At 37.0% G+C, this 18415-nt stretch overlaps 1 protein-coding gene across 4 annotated transcripts in view; it reads left to right on the top strand.

Moving 5' to 3' along the window:
• GABPA (GA binding protein transcription factor subunit alpha) overlaps positions 1-10632 on the top strand; it is a 69306-nt gene extending 58674 nt beyond the window's left edge. For all 4 annotated transcript variants that reach the window (XM_001363838.5, XM_056825998.1, XM_007493162.3 and 1 more), the window contains one exon: positions 7532-10632. In XM_001363838.5, coding sequence (XP_001363875.1) covers positions 7532-7760 — 229 coding nt within the window. In that variant the 3' untranslated portion in view covers positions 7761-10632. The remainder of the gene's footprint in view (positions 1-7531) is intronic.
• Positions 10633-18415: the final 7783 nt, after the last annotated feature.

Genomic DNA, 18415 nt, shown 5'->3' with positions numbered 1-18415 from the left:
ATTGAAAGAAGGGGCAAGGTTATGGAAAGCCAGACAGAAGATTCTGTATTTGTTCTTGGGTGTAATGGGGAGCCACGGAAATTGATTGAATGGGGAGGAGGGTTGGTCTAACTTGCTCTTTGGTAAAATCAACCTGTGTGGAGGATGGACTGGAATGAGGAGAAACTTGAGGCAGGGAGATAAGCCAGAAGACTGCTGGAATTGTAAAGGGATTAAATGATGAAGGCTTGTACCTGGGTGTTGATTGTATCAGAACGTTTGTATCAGAATGGGGGAGACACTTTATATGAGAGATGTTGTGAGGGTAGAAGTGACCAATTTGGCAACTGATGGGATATGGAGGGTGTTAACGATAGGAAGGTGTTAGAGAGGGTGGGGAGGCAAGGATTACAAGTAGGTTGAGGACCCATGAAACTAGTGCCCTCCACAATAAGAGGAAAATCAGGCAGTGGGAAGGGTTTTAGAAAAAATAAGTTCAGTTTGGGATATGTTGGTTTAAAATTTCTAAAAGATAATTCAATTCTAGGTTTCTAATAAGCAGTTATATGAGTGGTGACAGAGGTCAGGAGAAGTAGGCTAGGGCTAGTACAATATATCTGAGAATCATATGCATAAAGATGAGAATTGAGATCATGGGAGCTGATGAGATCACCAAGTGAAATAATATAAAAGGAAAAGAGAAGAGAGCCCAGTACCGAGCCTTGAGGATACCATCTCCATTAATGGTCATGGCCTAGAAGTAGTCTATCGAAGAACACTGAGAAAAAGAAACAGTTGAAAGGTCATGTAAAGATAATTTAGGGTTATGACCTAATCTAAATTTGACTTTTGGTCACCAGGGGATTATCGTGGTTTAATCAATATATAGGGAAGAACTCAAGGAGAAGAGACAGGGAAAAGGTATAGGATTTCTCCTGCCCAGCCTGTGCCAGGTGAGCCATGTGGTCCTTGAAGATTAGAGGCTTTCTCTAAGAGGATAGTATTTGGAAGGTAAAGGAGAGAAAAATCAGCCTAACTCTGAGAGATCTCAGGAAAGAGCCTCACCGAACTAGGTTACTAGGCTTCCTTCAGTATGGTATCAAGGAAAATTCATCGCTAAACCCAGACAATAGAAGCTGCCACACCAATATGCTGACACACTCAGCAAGCTACCACCTGTCCACCGTCAAAGAGGCCTGAGAAAGGAAGTGACACCAAATATATAGACAATTTTACATCACTTTCCTGTGTCTCACATGTACCAGTGATATCTTAGGTTTGACTTAGGACAGCCCAGGGGTCTGTCAGTTGTTTCTGATCTGTCATTTGCTAGCACATGTCTGTCATAGGCCATCCTCCTAGATACTTAATCCTTAAGTATGGGTGTAGACATTCCTGATTTTGTTAGACTAAGTAGGGTGGAGTAATCTAAAGTTCACAGTTAGAAAGAGGTACTAGAGAATGCCATCATGAAAGCCTAGAAGAATGAATTACTCTCTAGTGTATCACTATCTTTCCTAAACTTTTCTGACCAGGACACTGTTGCTATCACTTAATTTTTCTTGGAAAATATAAATCTTAAAGCAGAAAGGAAAGCATTAGCTTAAATTGATAACTCATTAAGCTTTAGTCCATCAAAACCCCCAGATCTTTTTCAGACAAATTATTTCTCCCTTCCTGGTATGTGTGAAAGTGCTAATTTTTCCAGTCTACCTTTTGATTTTGTAGTACAAAGATCTCAGCTTTTATCCATTGTTATATACTCCTTCTAACTTTGTTTCATCCTAAAATTTGTAAATATGCTATCTGAGTTTATACAGGTCAGTGAGGACCAAGCACAGATGATTTCTGGACACTTCACTTAAGATTTAATCAGGTCTACGTTGAACCAATACCAGCAACTTTATGAGACTGTCCTTTAACTTCACCAGTTCTGAATGCATCCATCATCTGGCTGATATTTCTCTTATCTTTATTTTATCTTTTCCAAAGAAAGATTAGCAATTGCCATTCCCAGGGAGGAAAGGATGGAGAAGTGGAGAAGGAAGAGGAGGATTAGGTTCTTGCTAAAGATTTGTGAAGATTAAATTGTAATCCCCTGTCTATTTTTAGATTTTAATTCCCCAAAATGTAAGCACAGTACTTAAAGTTGAGTATGGAGATCTACCCATTTTTTTATTTTAACCACAAAAAGGTATGAACACCCATTTCATACATTGAGTGGGAGGTCTGTGACCCACGTGTGAAAGAGTGGGCAGTCCTGGACTGGAGCGTCGGCTGTGATTGGTAGATGTAAAAATTTAGGGGAAGCAACACAAGAGAAAAGGGTCTTTAAAAGTGGAAACAGAGACACTTGGAGTGGAGAGACAGACTTGCCAATATGCACTTAGTCTATTATCTCTCGAAACTTTCAAGAGAGAAACTTGGTGGTCCTTCATTGATCAGAGCTCCTAAGACTTTTAAAGTCAATTTTGCTATTGTTGCCATTATATAAATTGCACCTTGGCTCTATTCACTTTGTAACTTTATACATGCCTTTCCAGATAGCTCTGAAACCCATCCTCTTAATCGTTTCTTATAGCACAATAGTAGACCATCATATTCATGGACTACAATCTGTTCACGCATTTCCCAGTTGATAGGTACCCTCTCAATTTTCAGTTCTCCACCACGTTCCCGGTTTGGTGGTGGGGAACTTTGTCCAATTCAGATCCACCAGGGTTTAGAACAGGAGTTACCTCTTTAGGATTTATCCCTCTTTTAATGTACTATCTTTATTTTCCCTCTCACTTCTACCTTTTCCCTCTGGTTTCCCTGTTAAGTGAAGTGTATTTCTGTATCCAACTCTATACATATATATAATTCCTTTTTTTGACCAGATCATGTGAAAGTAATGTTTAAATGTAGCATCTCCATTCCCCACCTTGTCTTTGTATATACCTCTTCTTGCACACTCCACTGAGATAATTTTCTCTACCCTTCCTCTCCTTCCTGCCCCACCCCCTATTGTGTATGATCTCCTTTCCTTATAACAGAACCACAGATATATCATCTTCCCATATGAGAATTTAAGTTATTTGTTCTTTTTTAGTCTCTTATTGTTATTCACGTTTACCTTTTCATGTTTCTCTTAGCACCTGTATATAATACACTTCAATGTTTCTGTGCATATATTGTTGTATCAGCAATGCTTGGAAGATCTTTACTTCATTGGAGATCAATTTTTTTCCTCTGTAGAATGATACTCACTTTTGCTGGCTAAGCTTTTCTTGGTTGTAAGCCTGCATCCTTTGCCTTCTGTAATATCACATTCCAAGTTCTCTGTTCCTTTATAGTGGTAACTGCTGGGTATTACATGATCTTGACTGTGACTCCTCGGAACTTGAATTCTTTCTTTCTGGCTACTTGCAGTATTTTTCTTTGACATAGAAGCTCTGGATTTTGCCTATCATGTTCCTGTGAGTTTTCATGTTGGGATTTCTTTCTGGAGGTAACCAGCATGTGCTTTGTCTTTCTGTTTTGTCCTCTGGTTGTCTTGGAGATCTAAGTAGTAGTTTTCTTTTGTGATTTCTTAAAACATGATGTTTAATGATTCTTAAATTCTCTCACCTCACTCTTTTTCATATCAGTTGTTTCCGCTACAAGATCCATCCACTTGGCCAGCCATTTAACTTTTTTAGGGATTTTGTTGTTTGAACAAGGTTTTGTATTTTTCATGTTAACTTATTGATTCCCTTTTCAATTCTGTTTTTTTCCCCCCATAGTCCTCTGTTCTTTTCCATGTTTTCCTTTAGTGTTCTCATTTGATTTTCAAAGTAATTTTTGTAGCCTTTTTTTTTTAAACTCTTGCTTCATCCCTTCCAAGAATTTCCATTGAACTTAAGCCCAAAATGTTTTTCTTTCAGGCTTGACTTATAGATATTTTAGAGTCATTCTCTTTTTTGTATTTGTGTCTTAATTGTCTCTTATCTCCATTGATAGTTCTCTTTGGTTGAATCTTTTTTGTTTTTTCATTCTTCCAGCCTGCTTCCTGACTTTAGACTTTATGTTGGCCTTTGTGTACTTTTGGGGAGAATGGCTGCCTTGAACTTTTGTTTCCAAGTCTTTCTGCTGCTTTCTTGAGGTTTTGAGTGTTCTATGAGAATCTCAGTGACAGTTCATGTTAGAGAGCTGTACGTTTTCCTTCATTCATGTTCCCATGGCAGTATGATCTGGGACCAAATCTGATCTTGCAATATTCAGCCACTATTAGCCAGCTAGAAAACTTCAGGTTCAGAGTGAGGAGTGCAGGCTCTCCTTTGACCTCCTTTATGTTCCTTGCATGTAGTAATCCATATCACAACTCTATTTTCATGGGCTTATCCCCATGCCTGGAACCTTCTCCCTCCTCATCTCTACCTTTTAATTTCCATTGTTCTTTTCAAATTTCAGCTAAAGATTCAGCTTCTGCAAAAAGCCATTCTGAGTCCTAAATCTTAGTGTGTTCCATCTAAGATTGCCTCCAATTTATCTTGTTTGTTCAGAGCTGTTTTGTTGTCTCCCCTATTGGACTGTGAGCTTCTTGAGAGCAAGGATTATTTTTTATCTTTCTTCTTCAGCTTTTAGCTCAGGCCATGGCAACATAGTAGGTGCTTAATAAATGCTAATTTACTGACTGATTGAACTGAATCATGTCTTCTGTGGGGTTAAACTGAACATTAGGAAGATACATAAAAAGGATATAGGGATAAGGAAGAAAATTGATGGAATGTGTACTATATCTTAATAAAATCAATGAAGACAATGAAGTGAAAATGAAAATGCCTCCTCTACTCTCAGGAAGAAAAAAAAAGAGAATCAGTGTATTAACAGGGAGAGATTGAAATGGGAAAGAAAATGGTAACTTGATTGACTAGTTAGTTGTAGAGTGTTCCACTAAACAATACCCTCATGAGAAGAGAGAGCTATTCTATGAAGTGATAATAGCAGTGGTTCCCAAAGAATTCTGTTCCTCGAACCCTTTTCTCTAACAAAAACTATTGCAAATTTGTAGGGTAGTTTCATATACTATTCAAAATATTCTTTTAGTTTTATTCATTATGTACTTAAAATAATTACGATGAAAATTTTGTTCCCAAAAGTTCCAAATTAAAATTTATATTCTTTAACTATAATCATCAAGTCTTTTTATTCCTACCTACAATTTTGAAAACTATCACTATTAATTTTAAAATAATTGCAATTTTATGAGACATTCTATAAGAATTAAAAGAAGTGATCCATCAAAATTTCATATACTTGTTACCTTCAAATTTTCATATTACATTTATTTTATAAAAAAATTTTAATGTAAATAATATTTTTAATGAAATAAGTTCATGTAAGTTATATTGGAAAATGCTTAACATAATAATCATATATAAACTTAATTTCAGCTTTGAACACTTTCATTTGATCATGGGTTTGCAATATTTCACTCACCACTAAAAATATATATAATTTTAAATCTTGTTCTGCATCCAGTTTACTTGTTTTTCAATTTAAACAAGAAGATGAAGCTGCTTGATCACAAATACATTGTAGAATTTCACAAGCTATCTTGCAGAGAGATAGAAGTTCATTTTTTATTTTTAGCCACCTAACCAATGAAATAATAGCTAGTTTAAAATATTAACTTTTCTACTGGCCAATCACAAGCACTGCATAGAGTGATGAATATACTTAAGGTTCATTTGCATATAATTCATTTGTTAATATAATTATTTATAAACTAATCCTTGTTAAAGATCTTATCACACATCACTTTCCTTTCTACCCCAGTACACTGTTCTTTTTTTTTTTTAAGCTCTTACTCTCTATCTTAGAATCAATACTGTGTATTGCTTGCAATGCAAAAGAGCGGGAAGAACTGGCCAATGGGGGTTAAGTGACTTGCTCAAGGTCACCCAGCTAGGAGGCATTTGAAGCTAGAACCGAGGACCTCCTGTCTTTAGGCCTGACTCTAAATCCTCTGAGTCTTACGGAATCTAGGTCAGAGAGTAATAGAATAATTAGAAAATAAGTTGAAATCAGGAAATAGCCTTAATATTGCAGGAAAAGGCAACATGAGGCTTGTTTCTGCAGAACTTTAGTGCACATGACACTAGAATGCTAATGTTCTTATGTGTGATTACACATCTAGTGAGGGTATGCACGTGCATCTGATCATCCGATGGGGATAGGCTTGGCCCTCAAATGTAAACTCCGTTTAGAAACATCTTGATAAGAGGTTAAAAGTACTGCAAGAACACATGGAGCTTCATCAGAAGTCATCAGAGTTTGACATTCATATAATCACGAAGGCTTCTTGGCTGCCCCCCCACCCCCAATCCTGTAATTGTCCAAACGTCTTTATTCCTGTCGCAGGAGGAGAGTATTTGTATCCTCTATTGCGGAAGACTCCATTAAGGAATTTCACCACAAACCCTTTAGACCATGAGGTTAGAGCAGCTGCAAGGGGTTGGTTTAGCACTAAATAGAAACTAGTGATCATTAGGGATTTGGTGCTTAGAGAGACCCCAAGAAAGCGCTGTGGAGTCCATGGAGAGCATCCTGCCTTGGAAAGGAAGATCCGAGCTCCTAGAAGTACCTGACATTGAAGCCTGGGGGAGGGCATCACCTGACAAGGAGACTTGGGGACAGAGGGGGGAAATGCTTATGAAGAGGAAGGACAGTTTTAATGAGCTGTTCAGTCAGGGATACAGGAAAGTCTCCACTGTACGACTACATGGTTATCCTGGCTCTTAAAGGAATTGATGCTTTCAAGAACGAGGCAACACAGGGAAAGGGAAAAGAGGAGAAGATCTGTAAGACAGTAACACCAGATTTAAAGCTGAAAAGGATTCTCGGATACCTCCAAGTCCAACCCCTTCATTTTACAGATGAAGAAACTAAAGCTGAAAGAAGTTGATTTGTCCACATCACGTAGCAACCAAGTATCTGCAGCACGATTCCAGTGTGGATCTTCCCAAGTCCGAGTGCTCTGTCCACTGTGCTGCCTAACTGTCCCAAACATTGAATAGGACAGATGGGAACAAGTCAGTTACCCAACTGACCAGCACTTATTCAGCATTGACTGCGCGAGACACTGGAGATAGAAATTTTAAGAATGCAACAGGCCCCCTTTCAACATACAGTCTAAGGAAGGAGACAGTATATGCATATATTGGTATTGGTGGACGTTTGCTTTTTTACAAAGGAGAAGGTGAGGGAGCAAGTTGATGATTCCTGGGCAGTCTTTTTGTTTAGATGACAACCACAGTTTTGTCATCTGGGTTGTTCCCCCACCCTAATCAGTGTTTTATTCTAGCACTGAGGTCATCTTGGTAATGAGGAACGTAGATATGAGATGAGGCTTTTGTATTTATGGTGGCTTTCAGCGTTCCACTCTCACATTCATTCATCCATCCGCTATTTATGGAGCACCTATTCCTTGAGATGATCTGCCTGATTTCTGTTCTGTAAGCTCTTAGAATGTCTCTCTCCCATTTGTCCCTGCCGTTGTCCTCATGTGTTGCTATTTTTCTTTTTCAAGGTATTACTACGATGGAGACATGATCTGTAAAGTGCAAGGCAAAAGATTTGTGTACAAGTTTGTCTGTGATCTGAAGACTCTTATTGGATACAGTGCAGCAGAGTTGAACCGCTTGGTGACGGAGTGCGAACAAAAGAAACTTGCCAAGATGCAGCTCCACGGTATTGCCCAGCCGGTCACAGCAGTGGCCTTGGCTACTGCTTCTCTGCAAACAGAAAAGGACAATTGAGGCCGGACCCGAGAAGCCCGAGGCCTTTTTGGATAGCTAAAGAAAGCATTGCTCTTTGTAACAGAATCTGAAGCTTCTTTTATTCGTAGACAATACAATCTGATGCATGATTTTTTTACAGAGATTTCAGACTATTGTGAATTTGGATCTTTTTACTTTGAGCATATATTTCATTGTATGCATCTGTATGTGTTAAGGGGTTAACACAGTGTCTTCAGTGTGAAGGCTGTCCCGCTGTGGTTGGTAGTTGGATATCTGTCAGGAAAGTCGAATCTGGTCAGTATTAATTAATTCCAAAAAATTCGTAGTAGCATCTACAGAAGAACAACTAAATGAAGAATCTACAGGAAACGGTCTATGTTATGCTTTGATGCTTGAGAAAGGGGACTGTTTCCCCTCTCTGCTGTCTTAGATGTTACTTCAATTAAAACTACAGAATGGAATTTCCACCACTAGTGCATGTATGCCTGTTAGTTTCATCTAATCAAACCACTGAAATGAGAGATGTTATAAAGAAGTTGAATAAATTACTAAACTTGCGGTATCAAGTCCTTATGGCAGTTTTTGTATTTGCAAGGAAAGTACAGAAAGAAGGTGACTAGCAGAAGATCAGTGCTGAAGAAAGAGATCCAGGTTTAAATCTGGCTTAAGTCAAGCCAACTCTATGGGTTCATTGTATTATGTGTAGAATAAAATACATACATGAGACCAAGAATTTTAAATTATTTTGAGAGATGTAAATTCTAATAGACCAGCTATTAACCGAAATCTTTATGATCTGTTTTTCCTGTCAGAAGTTTAAAAGCCTAAAAAAGGTATACCTCAACCAGAAAATAGTTTTGTGTTTTATTACCCTACGGTGCTGGTTTTATTAAGCAGGGCAGCTTATGTACTCATTATGCTTTTTTACCTGGATGAAATGAAGACTTCAAATCAGTCAATAGTTCCTACCATACAGGAAAATAACATTTTACTTGCACATATACTTAAGAGAAGTTAGGAATTTCGCTTCTAGTCTTTTGGACAGTCTAATATATTTAAAAATGGAACTAGGCTTTCATTTATGCTTCCTTTTCAATATCTTAAGATATTCTCCTCATACTCTTTCCTCCATGTAAATAGCTATTTTCCTTCCATCAATTAACTTGGACAGAAATCTCATTATACCTTTTCTTTAAAACATTCCTTAAATCCAGAATTGAGAAATTGATAAATATGTCTTCAGCCCTCCATGATAGAAAGTTGACATCCCAGACATGATTTTTGATACGTCACATCACTCTTAACCCTACTTCTATCCCTTCCCACAGCAGTAGCTTCATAACAAAGATCACTAAATGTTATTGACCATTAATTGGGTAGAAGAGATCAACATTCATAGGGAAGGTCAATTTCTTAACAGTTGATCCTGGAAACAGGGAAGAAATATCTTAAAGATTTCTACCTTCTTCCTTAATAGTTTCTACTCCCAAGTTAAAAAATGCTTTACTCTAATAATTTAGCTTTTTTAAAAAATCTTACTATCTTTTTTAATGCCTACAACACTTTATGTAGCCGAAGTATAAGAACAATAAAACTCTTTAATTTCTATTTTACATGTCAGTTTGTTAATCCAGGTGGCATAGTGACATTTGCCATTTAAGTTATATAGTTATAAGGCTTTTCTCTCAAAGATTATAAAAGGAGTAGTATGCAATTATAAGTAACAGCAATAGCTTCCATTTTTAACCAGTAAAAGTTCAAAGACAGTAGTACTCCCCCTTTTTCACGAGAAGAAAAAAATGACAAGTTACTTGTGGTTTTTCTAGTTGGTAAAGTATTCTCTGGGAAAAGGGAGCATCTTTTTCCTTGCCTGGATCCCATCCCTAACTAAAATACATGCGTTTTTGGCTTGGGGGAAAGGCCTGGGAGCCACATTACTGTTGTCTGATTGCCCACTATTTTTTTTTCTCATGAGTATTCTCATTCCCAGAAGTACTTTTTTTCCGTATAATTGTATCAATTTTCTCCATTGGTAGCCACCTTAATTTGCCTTATTCACCAATGATAGCAGACACATAGGCCAAAAAACTTGTAAGCTCATTTGCTCCTCAGCTTTTCTGAAAGCACATGTTTTTGAAGCTAATGAACAAAGGCTTATTCTGCAGTTTTGTTTTCAAATGCCCCTCCACAGGTAGCCATTTACATACTTCGGCTAACTTGACTGGACCTAGCAAAGATCTGGAAAATCATGTGTTAGCCTGCTTAATTAGAGGTGGGCTGCCCTAAAGAGAGATGCGTTCCTGTCCTTAAACTCCACGCTCCAATTAAACATGTTTTACCAAACCAGCTTTATCTCACTAAATTGGAAAGACTTCAGACACATACTTGCTTTTGTGGCCTAAGCAATTATCTGAAACTCCTCCATTCTTGAATACGTACAATATTTCTTCGAAGGTTTATGTCACTCATTTATTTTTGGTAAGGTCTGCTGTTTTTCTACATTTGTGACTTACGCACTCCTCCCCTTTAAAAAGGGCTAGTGCAACTTTAAAAATAGCACAAAACTTTTCAAATTTGTCATGCTTGCAAATCTTTGATTAGCTGGGTCATCAGACCTACAGGGTACACATATATTGAGATGTCAATGATACTGTTCTGTTGCTACCAGGAAAAAAATACCAATCTTTTGTAAAGGGAAGCAGGATTTTTTGAATATGTTTTTACTCTTTAAATAAAGACACTTAATACTGTCATAGTAACAATTATGTATTCGTGTTTTTTTAGTAATTTTAAATAAAACTATTCTTTTCTATTTTTACTCAAAATATAAAAATATTTGTGCATAAAATGTCAAAATCATAAAATAAGAATAAAACTGTTGAACAATAAATGTCTTGATGTTTGAGGGGTGTTTTTTTCTAAATACAACAGTAGTTTCAAAATTCCTAAAAGTGAGTAAGAGGTAGAGAATATCAAACTCCTGCATCCTATCTAAGCAATTAGCACTTGAATCTCATACACAAATACACCCAAGGACTGGAATTGTATTGGTATAAAACCTCATTCCACTAACTCAGAAAACTTTTAATTGCCAATTCCTAAGAAATTACCTAATCAGCTCAGGGATTAAATAAATTGCCTGTAGTCGCATAAGTCTTTGAGAGGCAGAATTTTAACCCAGGCCATTACCCCTCCAATGGAAGCTTTCTATCTGGTCAACCCTATGTAACTAATTAAAAAAACAAGCAGTGTGTTAAAACTTTTTTTAAAGTTTTTTTCCATAAAACCAAATTAAAAGGCTACTCTTTTCTATGAATAATAGTCATAAAGAATGTTATGGACACTCAGTTGCTTCAGATGTAATGGTGCTGATTTTCTATCTTAAATTTAAACTTGTAAAATTAGTGGTTGATAAGAGTTAGAATCAACAAAATTCTTAGAATTACACTCATGCTCAGATGGCTGTCTGGTTCAACACTTTTTGATAAAGCTTTTTATACAACCTTACTTGAAACTAGATCACATTTCAACTCTAAATTCTGGTTTGCTTTTGTTTGTAATAATTGATAAAGAGAAATGAGTTACTTTCTATCCAAATGATGTAGGCAGTACAATGGGAAAATACCTATTCTATTCTGAGTCCTAGACTCGGTTTTAGCTCTGCAGATATCCTATGAATTGTCTTGTTTTAATTTTGACAATTTCACATAATGTTAACTGTGGAGACAATTTAGTCCAACTTCATTTCAGATGAGCAAACCTAAAGAGGTTAAATGATTTGTCAAACAGTAGTAGATCCAAATGATAACCCTTGTCTCCTAATTCCTAATGCCATCTTGTTTTGTTTTTGTTTTTGTTTTTTTGTCCAACACACTTTTTAAAAGCTGTTTTAAGATTGACCTATTCAAGCAAGATTAGGAAAATGTTGAGGGATTTTGACTCATTATAATTTGTGTTGACTTAATTTATTTTCGATTGTAAAAGCACTTGTTTTGTCTTCCCTATTTCCAAGTTAATCTATGAATAGAACCTGAAGAGCCAGCTCCTAAACCCCTTCTTTCCCCTCCTTGGCCCCCTAACCCCAGGAGTTCTTGTCCCTCCCCCTCCTGACATATGCCAGGAACTGATAACACCTCAGCCCCAGGAGTTCCTGTTCACTCACCCCATCCCAGGGATTCCTCTACATTCCCTATACCACAAAAGTGTATAAAAAGCCTGCAAGCCCCAGACTCGGGGCCAGCCACTTTTAGTGCTGAGCCCAAACTGCAGTTTGCTTAAATAAACTCCCTCTTGTGTGTTATGTTGTTGGTCATTGTTTCATCCTTGGGATCAATTCACCAGACACTTCAAACCTACATTTAAACATGATTATACCCATAGTAAACTTGTCTGGCTAAATAAAGAGACCTTGAAAATATTTTAACATGAATATACTTTTTCATTTTCATTTTCATTTCAACTCACTGGTTAAAAGAAGTGAAATGTTAATATTGGTATCTAAAGGTTTGTAGGTAATGTGAATAGATGGCAATTCCATTTGCTTGGGGATATTAAAAAAAAAAATTAGACCCCTTCTCCAGGAGCAACATCAGGACCAGATTCCAGAAAAGACTATCAGAGGTGCTACTTGCACTGAGCTTTGAAGGGAGAGAGCAGAAGTAGGGAGAGGGCACTCTGGGCACAGGATCCTTGCCTGCAGAGGGCAAGTAGACTACTTTTAGAAACTGAACACAACTGGGATTCTGGAGTAATAAGCCTGCAAAGGAAGGATGGAGTCAGTGAAGGCTTTTAGATACTAATCAGAGGCATTTTGTCTTTTATCCTAGACAACAGCAGTCTCAGGAGATTTTTGAGCAGGAAGGGGAAGAGCATGGTCAAACTTATGGGATATATCATTTTGGCATTTGTGGGAGAAGGGGGTTCTGGATAACAGAACTGAACCTAACAGAAATGATACCGTTAATGGGAGGAAGGAGGTTTGGGAGGAATGCTGAGTTCTGTTTTTGACACTAAAAATGGAGATTTGAACCCCAGACTTCAATCCCCAGAAGTCCTTGGCAGTTCCCAGAATTCCCTATAATCTCACCTGAATCCCCACCTGGGCCAAGAACAAAATTTGTATTTGGTCTCTCTCTGCTTCCGCTTCTAAGCACATGCATCTCTCAAGATGCAGAGGAAGTGGCTGTGAATGGGCTATTCAGCCCTAGACATGTGTTTTTTCTTATTTTGTATTTTCTTATTTCCTTGATTTCTAATAATCTTTAATAAGTCTCTAAAAATATACTTTTAGTAGAAAAACTAATTTAACTGTTACAGTTAATGGCGACCAAATTGGGAAAAAACTCAATTAAAAAAAAAAAGATAGCTAAGCCACATTTCTCCAAGTCTTTTCAGAAAAGCATCTTGATCAGCTCGCTGGAGCCTGTTTGCCCTTGCCTGCTCCTGCCTGCAGCCATTCGCTTTGGACCTTCTTGATTCAATATTACTCACTTGGTACCAGCCCTGCCCACTGGGCCTGGCCTGGCCCGACCCTCCTGCTGCCTACCTGCTTCTATGCTCCAGCAATACAGACTTGTGCTCTCACTCACCTGGCCCAGCCCCGGCCAAGCCCCAGCAACTCTGGCCTCCAAGCAGATTGCTCATCGCCCCAGGACCAGAACTCATTTCCATCAGCTGGTAAAAATGGGGGTGATTTTTCCTTAGGGTACAATTAGCATCCATGTGGTAGGGGGGAGGGGGGAGAACAAAGAGAAGGAAGCAACTTTTCCAAACAGGAACTTACAAGGATGGCTACTTTAAAAGGATATCTTTTAACTGTATTGATTTGTTTACTTAGCTCACCTGGGAGTCAGGAGAGAATTTCAACTCCCTGGAATTCTTTGGCCAAATTTGAGATTCCAAAAAAACACCCTCACTGTGGGGAGGCAGCTCAGCGGCTCAGTGGATTGAGAGCCAGGCCTAGAGATGGGAGGTCCTGGGTTGTAATCTGGCCTCAGACACTTCCGGGTATTGTGGCCCTGGGCAGATCATTTAACCCCCATGCCTACTCCTTACCAATCTTCTGCCTTCTGACAATAGGCATCTAAATGGATAATTAACTAAAACAAACAAACAAAAAGGAACTTTTTTTTTTTTATAAAACCTTTACCTTCCGTCTTGGAGTCAATCCTGTGTATTGGCTCCAAGGCAGAAGATTGGTAAGGGCTAGGCAATGGGGGTCAAGTGACTTGCCCAGGGTCACACAGCTAGGAAGTGGCTGAGGCCAGATTTGAACCTAGGACCTCCCGTCTCTAGGCCTGGCTCTTAATCCACTGAGCTACCCAGCTGCCCCCCAAAAAGGAACTTTTAAGAGACTGGAGGTTATATTTTTAAGGCATTTCAGACTCCAATGTTTTATAAAAATATCTGTATTCTATTGCATTTTACTGATTGTTTTGTTTAATATTTAACTTTGTGATTTTAAGTTCATATATAAATGTATTCAATACTATTCTGTTACAATGAATCATTTTAATATGCTGGGTTTTAACTACTGTTAAATTCTGTTGCTTTTCCCCTATAACTACACTGAACAAATATTATTGAGTAAGCCTATATAAAAATAACTTTTCTATTTTTGACTTTGTAAATTGTCAAATAGATGATGGATGGACTCCATCAGAAAATTGCTACAATTGTATAACAACCTTTGGAAAATTTGAGCTAAATATCTCAAATTGATTTTAAGGGTTCTTTAGACACGATTTTTAGAATTTTTCTTAACAATCTCTAGTCATTTTGCCTTCCCCTAACAGGAGGTAAGGCCCATTTTAGTAGCTGAAGTGAAATATAATTATAATCCCCAACTTCCGCATTTATAAAAATGTGAATGGAAGCTTGGAAGTTAATCCCAGGGCATATAGTACCCTTGGAAGACTCCCAAAAAGAGGAGCATCTCTCATTTATAACTTCAACTCATTTTACCCAACATCAACAGCACAGAGGTTTGGGTTTTTCCTAGACTCCTCTGCCACATTTTTTGCAATGATATCTAGATTCCATGGTGATATTCTAGACACAAAATGAGTTTTACTTTGTTCAAAAATATGTTTACCAAGGTTGAAAGATTTGCTATGTTTGTAAAAATTGTGACAAATATCCATCAGTTCATAGGCTTTTAAAAATGCCATACAGCAACTTATGTGAAATATGATAGTGGGTTTGTTTGTTATTGTAATTAACTGGACTATTGAGAATTTTGGGGATATTGATACCTACATATTTGTACTACTGTTCTTTATATTAAAAAAAAAAACCTGTTACCTTGTAAAATTAATTTGCTTGTACTCACAGTGGATCAAAGCCAGATATGAAGAGGAAATGGATCTCATTTTTGGTGAGAAAGCCTTGTTTTCTATATTTTCTTAGCTGACACAGTGTGTGAATGATTATAGGCTATATTTTTATTTTAAAAACTCTTTTATTACATTTTTCTTGTATGTGCAATATACTATTTCAGGTTTTTTTAATTTTTTCTCTCCTTTTTATATTTGAAGCACATGTCACCAGTATTAAGATTTCCTGTAACCTTTTGATTTAGCACTAATACAAGTTAAAAAAACATTTGCCCTAATGTCAATGCATAACCAAAAAGCTTGAGACTGTAAAAATGATGCCACTAATTCTTAAAAAAAAATAATGGGACTTTGCTTAATGATTCTGTCTGATTTCAGGACAATATTTACAAAAGAGCCATTTCACAGGGCCAAAGAAGGAAAGCTAAACCTGAATTGTGCCAAAAGAGCACACAGGTCAACAAATAAACCAATCCAGGAAGGATTGATGTACTTCTAAGCCAATACAAAGGACTTGAACCTAGTGTGAAGACTCAAGGTTGCGATGCTTAACATACATTAAGACATAGAACTTCCTTGTATCCACACTCTGAAAATACTTACAGCCGAGTATCCCTAACTTGGCTCCTACCTATGATCTAGTCCATTTTCTGTCTTTCATAGTGTGGCAAACTTTCTGTAGTCCTGGCTACTGACTGGGTAAATGCTTACTTACTTATGTCATTTTAATTGAGCCCTGATTCAAGGACCTGTTATAGATTTATTTTTCCTTTACTTAGAATTTCTACATATAAGACTTTGATAGGCTATATTTTCATCCAGAAATTATCTTTTTTTAATTTGGATTTTTCTGATGTCTTTTTAATTTCTCTTGCCAATTGATTCATATACCTCCTAACTCAGCCATGCATCCCTAAATGATCACCCTCTCCAATGGGGGAATGTAAAAATATTATTTTAAATTGCAAAGTCTAAATTCCTTTTGAGAAGGAATTTTAAGTTAAGAAACATGGTACGTCTCCGAATCCAGAAACTGAACTGTTTGGAGAAGACACCATGAAGATGCCTCCAGACCACAAGCTGCACAAGAAGATCAAGAATGAACTTTGGGTGTGATGATTGAACATTTATTTGTATGTATACTTTCATGCTAAAGGGGACTGCCCCCTAACTGGCTTTTTGTCAATGTGTCTAGCAATTATTGGTTTTGTTCTTTTTTCCTCTTATCCTCAAATTATTGTAATCTTTAAGTTGATTATGTTTTCATGATCCTTTTGGGGGAAATTTTTCCCAATAATGATCAAACAGGGGAATGTAAAAATGGAGATTTGAACCCCAGACTTCAATCCCCAGAAATCCTTGACAGTTCCCAGAATTCCCTATAATCTCATCTGAATCCCCACCTGGGCCAAGAACAAAATTTGTAGACTGTATCGCCAACTTGGTCTCTCTCTGCTTCCACTTCTAAGCACATGCATCTCTCAAGATGAAGAGGAAGTGGCTGTGAATGGGCTATTCAGCCCTAGACATGTGCTTTTCTTATTTTGTATTTTCTTATTTCCTTGATTTCTAATAATCTTTAATAAACCTCTAAAAATATAATACTTTTAGTAGAGAAACTAATTTAACTGTTATAACACTGAGTTTGAAATGTCTGGGGAAATCAGATAGAGATATCAGAATGGGTAGGACTGGAATGCAGGAGGTGGATGAGAGCTGACTTTGAATGTTTGGGAGTAACCATAGAGATAATCATTGAACTTGTGGCATTTGTTGAACCCTGGAACCAACAGTGAGGGATAAGAATGATGAGTACAAAGAAGACAGGAATAAACCAGAGAGGAAATGGAAAATTAGAAGAAAGCAATAGGTTGTCAAAATGCAGAGAGGAGAAAATAAAGGTGATAAAAGGACTTATATTAATTTATTTGTTCTTTAATTAATATTTATCCAGTGACTATGATGTTCAGGGCATTGTATGAAGCACAAAATGACAACCAGATAGCAGTAGACACCTTCACACTAACGGGGTATCACACAGAAATATTTATTTTACATATTAACAACAACCCAGTGTAAAGAATACAGAAAAACAGGTAAAGAATTACAGTAGATATCCATTACATTTCACAAAACGAATACAATTTAGCTCATAAAGATTATCATATAATCCTACCAGAACAGCATTACTCAATTTTTTTTGTAACGAATACACATGTATCTGACATATAGCAGTGATGCTCCTGAAATAAAATCACTGTTAATACACTATTATTGTTGTGAAATACAAAACCCACAGACTTCAAAGAGTCAATTTAGGTAAATAAAGTCAAAAAGCCAAATTTTTCCAAGTCAAGGCAGAAAGTCAGATTTTATTGAAAGAGGGCCAAGTTCTCCAATAAAAACGTTCTCTTGCAATGTAGTACATTGTCAGACCCCTTCCTGCTGGCCCAACATGAAAACATACACAAACACAAACTTTCAAGAAATTAGGAATTTAGTATATGACTCCACGTATTTAAGAAAACCAAGTCTTTGGTACCAAGGCAGAATTAAATATTAATTTATTACTAAAAAGTCTTACTAAAAAGCCCTTAACACTTGCTTTTTTTCCAAAGGTCAGTGGCTCATGGCAGATAATGGCCTTTTTCATACAAATTTGGGTGGATGGATTTTTTTCATGAATGAAATGTAAGAACTGCCCATTTACTTATCCCCCTGCAAAGAGGGCATTTTCTTGGAGAAAGAGCACATTCTTTATATTCTATTTTAAGTACAATAAAAACTTCTTTGTCCTTCAAACTTCATGCATTCTGCTGGTAATCCCTTAAACTTTTTTTTTTTCCATAGGAGGATCTGAAATATCTTTTGGAACATACTGCATGCACTTCTCCACAAACAAATTTGTACACAGCCCAGAAAAATGATGATCCTACCTCAGTTAATTTACTTATTCAGTGCCCTAGCTATCAAACTACCAAAAACCTTGTTTATAGAATTAGAAAAAAAAATGATCACAAGGTTTATCTGGTAGAACAAAAGATCAAGAACATCAAAGGAAGTAATGAGAAAAATTGTGAAGGAAGGTGGCCTAGCAGTGATAAAGCGGTGGTCATCAAAACAATATGGTACTGGCTAAGAGACAGAAAGGAGGATTAGTAGAATAGACTTGGGGTAAGTGACCTCAGTAAGAGTCTGTGATAACCCCAAAGATCCCAGCTTTTAGGACCAAAACCCACTATTTGATAAAAAATTGCTGGGAAAATTGGAAAACAGAATTGAGAGAGATTAGGTTCAGATCAACACCTCACACCCTACAAAGATAAACTCAGAACGGGT

Source organism: Monodelphis domestica, chromosome 4 (genome assembly GCF_027887165.1).
Source record: "Monodelphis domestica isolate mMonDom1 chromosome 4, mMonDom1.pri, whole genome shotgun sequence".
NCBI classification, from domain to species: domain Eukaryota; kingdom Metazoa; phylum Chordata; class Mammalia; order Didelphimorphia; family Didelphidae; genus Monodelphis; species Monodelphis domestica.
This window is presented reverse-complemented; position numbering and strand designations above follow the sequence as displayed.